The sequence below is a fragment of the Anopheles aquasalis genome, chromosome 3 (genome assembly GCF_943734665.1).
Source record: "Anopheles aquasalis chromosome 3, idAnoAquaMG_Q_19, whole genome shotgun sequence".
NCBI classification, from domain to species: Eukaryota; Metazoa; Arthropoda; class Insecta; order Diptera; family Culicidae; genus Anopheles; species Anopheles aquasalis.
This window is the reverse complement of record NC_064878.1, coordinates 36,029,064-36,034,063: the sequence shown is the minus strand read 5'-3', so window position 1 is coordinate 36,034,063 and position 5,000 is coordinate 36,029,064. Positions and strand designations below refer to the sequence as shown.

General features: G+C 44.1%; 1 protein-coding gene across 2 annotated transcripts in view; it reads left to right on the top strand.

The window, feature by feature from the left end:
• The window catches only part of LOC126579122 (uncharacterized), an 88,710-nt gene that overhangs the window by 65,444 nt on the left and 18,266 nt on the right, over nt 1–5,000 (top strand). For both annotated transcript variants that reach the window (XM_050242435.1, XM_050242434.1), the window contains 2 exons: nt 1,536–1,675; nt 4,982–5,000. The exon at nt 4,982–5,000 is cut by the window's right edge and continues 57 nt beyond it. In XM_050242435.1, coding sequence (XP_050098392.1) covers nt 1,536–1,675; nt 4,982–5,000 — 159 coding nt within the window. The remainder of the gene's footprint in view (nt 1–1,535; nt 1,676–4,981) is intronic.

Here is a 5,000-nt window from a genome sequence, read left to right as displayed (position 1 = left end):
TATTTTTCGGTTCTTCCATAACGATTGAGGGCTGTGCCGTCAAAAAAAAACTTTTGCATCCAAACAAGTAATATTCAGAAAGATCAATGTGTTTTGTCTACAGTGGGACGGTAGCATTTTATCAATTATCCCATTCTGGCCGTTGTCTAATCAGAGCACTCTTCAAATGGATTAATGATTCTCGATAACGTTCTTCATTAATAGTTTGCCCAGTTTAACTGCATGGCACCTTTGAAATCTGCATCTTCCATTTATTTGGTTGACCCGAAGATTCTTTGGCTTTATCGTCAAAATATCCACTTCTATGCCTTTTAAAACAGTTTTCAAATTAATTTTGTGTCGCGACATGTGCACCATAAGTTTTAACCAAAAAAACGATAATTTTCAGCAACCGTTTTATTGAAATGAAAGATGGTTCTTAAACCTCCTCGCAAAATGGACTTTTCAGACACAAAACTGATCATTTTCAACTAGAAAAGGAATTTAATTTTCAACAGGAAAAATATGTTACAGTCAATTTTGTGATGTGTCGAAAAGATACTGTGTTTTAAAGGTACTTAGTTGTACTTGAAAACGACATAACACACAGACCTGTGAAACTTCCACAAGCAAAATGGCACCATCTTTCAATAGAATCTATAGAACTAAGTTGACCAAAGTGTGTCCTAATAATATGGTATTAGTAAATGAACATCAAATGATTTTATAGCCGTGCCGATTGAGTTATCGATAAATCCCGTTTACTGATTTGCGGTTGAATGGAATTATTAATTATGATATTCACACTAAAGCGTTGCGTGGCTAATAGGACTCGGTAATAGCGTATAATTAACAGGCTAGTATGTCGAAAATCACTGGTGGATTGCGAATCGACCATAATTAGTTACTGCAGTGCATTGCAATGCGGTACATTACATAAGGTTTAGGCGTAGGGTTTTCCTGCCAAAAGATCACAAGTTCATCAGTTCGGCTTAGCTGCTAAACCTAAAGGGATCAGGAGGAGAGGAAGGAAGGGAATTCAGCGGTTAACAGCATATTCTAATCCACTGGTTGGTTTCTCTTTTCATCCCTCTACCGCTACCGCAATATCTGCATCGGTTATCGGCTCGCAACTGTAAACGCATCTCACGCACGCCCCGGTCCGGCACGTCATTGTGATCGTTTTGCTAATGAATTGCAACGCCAAACAAACATTGGTCCCATTATTATCGAACGCAACATTCCCTTGACTGGCTGGACCGACGACATAATCATGGATATCGACACTACGTCCGCTCCGACGGCGATTGATCCGAATGTGGGCGCTTGTTCGGCTCGCATCAAACTGCCATTTGTCAAATCGTAACGACTGCCACCATCCTGGGCGCCTCCATCGCCGCCACCACCACCACCACTATTGGCAATCAATTTGGCTGCCAACAAACCAACCGTAAAATGCATTTGGAATCCGATCACTCCGACCCGGGGCCGTCCGGTGGTCTGGTAACGATGGGGCTGCGATTGCCGATTGCGCCATAAACGAAATCCACGGACAGATCATCATCAAGCCGCTGCTAGAGGATGGGCTGCTGCTGTACAGCGGGCACCACGAGTATGGTGATTACATTTCGCTCTGCCTCAACATGGGCTACGTTGAGTTTACGTACGATTTGGGCAGCGGGCCAGCAACTGTCAGGTGAGTAGAACCGCGTCGTCCCTCGGGGGGAAGGGCGGAGGCCCGACTTTTAAATCGCAATCACGGAACCCACAAGCCCGGGCGCACCAGCCGGCAGAAACGATCGTTCTGCAACGGATTTCGGGTCATTTTGCAGCCACCAAAATGCACTTACCTTTCACCCTAACGATGATGATACGAATGATTGATGTATAGATCGAATTATATCGCCATGATGAACTCGTGGCCGGTGCCCCGGTCGTTGTCGGCGTTGTCGGTGATGCTCTCGGTTTCCATCGGTCCATCGTTCGTACCATTGCATTCCAATCACGTAAAATGATCATAATGAAGGAAATTACTCTCATCGAGTGCAACATCCTGAAGTTCGCCAAGTATTTCAATTCGTTTTCATACGATGTGGCGAACGCTCCACCCAAAAGCTCTTTCTTTTTCACTTTCTTTCCACTCTTTCAGTTGCTGGAAAATGCTTAATTACTATGAGAATGGTTTATTTATTTAACGATCGGTGGGGCATCGGTCCATGTTGAAACAAAAAAAAGGGAACCTGTACCTAATGCCTTCAAAGGAGTGGAGCAAAGTTAGAATTCACGATCGTCCCGTTTTTTTTTCTGGTACCTATTTATTATGCGATTGACGAAAAGGGTATTATTTCTTACTTAACTGCGGGAAGAAGAATTGCCATCGCCAACAACTTTTCCATGGCTCCCGTCCCATATCCCGTCAACCGCCAGATCGGATGGCAGTCATTTGAAACGTCCACGGTGCCCGATTGATGGCGCTTGATGGAATGGTTGGACGATTTTTCTTCACCGCACCGGCACGCAAATGCCAAACTCTTCGCTTCGGCGCTTCGTCCCATCCGGAAATAATTTGAAAACTTTGCTAAATGAATGATAATATCGATGTTTATTTAAGTTTAATGAGTTCCTCACTTTACTCGTTTAGCGAGGGAAATGGCCCAGCTTCGACCACCCCAGGAACGCGAAGGCGGCGAAGTCATCTCAAAGTCTGTGCTAATGAAGCCTCACCGATTCGGCAGAGGCACGAGGTGCCGCGTAGCACGCCAACTGACCAGCATTATCAGCCGTCGGTTCTTGACGTTCGAAAGCGCTCAACTCGTACTGGGCGTCGTGGAATTTATCTAATTTACGTGCCGCTGTTTCGTGTGAAAAACGACACGGCCTTTACACAGTTCCACTCTCGCCGCCTTGCTTACGACAACGCCACACGCAAACGGACGCTTGTGGAGCGCGTCCTTTGGTGATGAGTTGAAAGTTGTCTTTTTTTTTCCTTTTGCTTCGACGCTTATCTTACCTCGATGTCTTGGCATGATGCTATGATGAAAGACGATTCCAGTCGCATTAGTCTCGTGGTGAACCGTGGCCCATTCGCGGCAGAAGGCGTCTGCCGCCCGCGATCCCCGAGAAGGTTCTATTAGCCCTTAAATATGCAAATTGCATCCTTTGGCTAGTCGATTTCTCTGAGGTGATAGAGTTGAGCGAACTTCTTGGCGTCTGGGTGCATTCGAGGGAAACGCTTTCAGCAACAGGATAAAGAAATATTTCACTTGGAGCCATAGGGTGGAGGGCATTTTTCGTTTTTTCCATCTGCTGAAAATGTGGAACGAGTTTAGAAGAAACCCAGGTCCTGGTCCAGGTGATCTGCGCTTGCAACTGTCCCTCGGTGATACCAACGCTTAAAGCTTCCATTCAACTTCAACTGCAATGGCACTGGCACCGGCTTCCGGATTGGATAGAGGTTTCCATTGCAAAACAATCGCCAAAACCAGACGATAATCCTGCCGCCACCAACTCGCAGGCGTTGATTGATGTTAATGCGCGACCTTAATCTACTTTCGCGAGAAGTCATTAGCAGAACGCACCGACCCTTCACCACCGGTGGATGGAATTTAATTAAAATTTCAATTCCAATTCGGACACGAGAACGTGTAGTAGCTTCGGCAAACTCGTTTCGTCCGTTCGCACTCAATACCGGCATGGTATGGCTGCCGCTAGAGCTGGACTGGAGTCGAACGAGCTGATGGGCTCTGAACGACGATGAAGTGATTCCGGGATTGAGCTTTCGATACGGCGAGCGATGGTCCGTTGCGCTGCCGTGCGGATCGAACTTTCGTTTCATTTACCACAAGCCCATTTATCGCGTTTTATGATGAATTGAGTACAGTGTGTCGTACTTACCTTGCGGTGTGAAGCTCATTTGAAAAAGGTATCCCAGTGCTTTAAGTATTCAATCGATTATCAACTTTAATGTGTAAATGATATTGTTCATTCGTTAGCAGTGATTCTGCTATTATTTGTAAAATTAGCGATATTTTGCATATTGTTTGGTGCTGTTCAAATTTTCAATAAGGGCTTCAATGTGATTTTGATCATACTATTTATCTATGATGTGAAGTTTTATTTTTGTTTTATACTTGTTAGTACCGCGCACAAGGAACTTCTATTCTAAAACTTTAATAGTAAACTAATTTCTAGTTAAATGTTAAAAAGTTGAAAGTGAGTAGAACGTAGTTTCTCTACCTACAAACATCACAACAGGACACTCAAGCTAATGTTTTGTGGTTCCCGATTGTAAATAATTCAAACTTTATGTTTTATAAAAGCTCCATAAAATATAACCGCGTTATATAGGGAACATACCATTTATACTAGGCCCTCTAGCTGGCTTCTGTCTCGTCACCATGAATCGCGTGTTGCCATCTTCTCTGTTATTTCATACACCATCTGCAACCCTCTTGCTCAAGCAACGATACAACCACCGTTGACTGAAAAGACCGTAGTGGTAGCTTTGTTGACACTCAACCAGATCGCAATGGACAGCGTCAGCAGCACTGGTCTGTTTTAATTTCCATTTTATGCAACTCTAAAATTTAATTGTTTCCTATCAGCAATATTTTCACTGCAAGCTGTAACACGTGCACCCCTCCGGTGGTTGCGCATCCGAGATGGTAGACCATTTAGTAGCTTCCTTCATGGTGGACGTTTTCCGGTTCGTAATCATAACCAAAGTGACCTACCAGCGACAGACTGCCGAGGGCCTCCAGTATATTGTCCAAATTTCGGACTGTGGTTTCGGCTGTGGTTACAGACAATGAGGCGACAGTGAAATGGGAAACGAATTTACCAAGTAACGTACATTCTGGGACGTTTGATGTTGAAATTAAAGTCGGTATACCAAGATGTGGTGCTCATGGTTCTCTTGTTTAAACTGCTTAAGATTATTTGAAATGTTTTGCATATCTTCATATCATCTATTTTTTTAATTCCAATTTATTGTATTATACAGGAGTGAGATCCCTCTGACC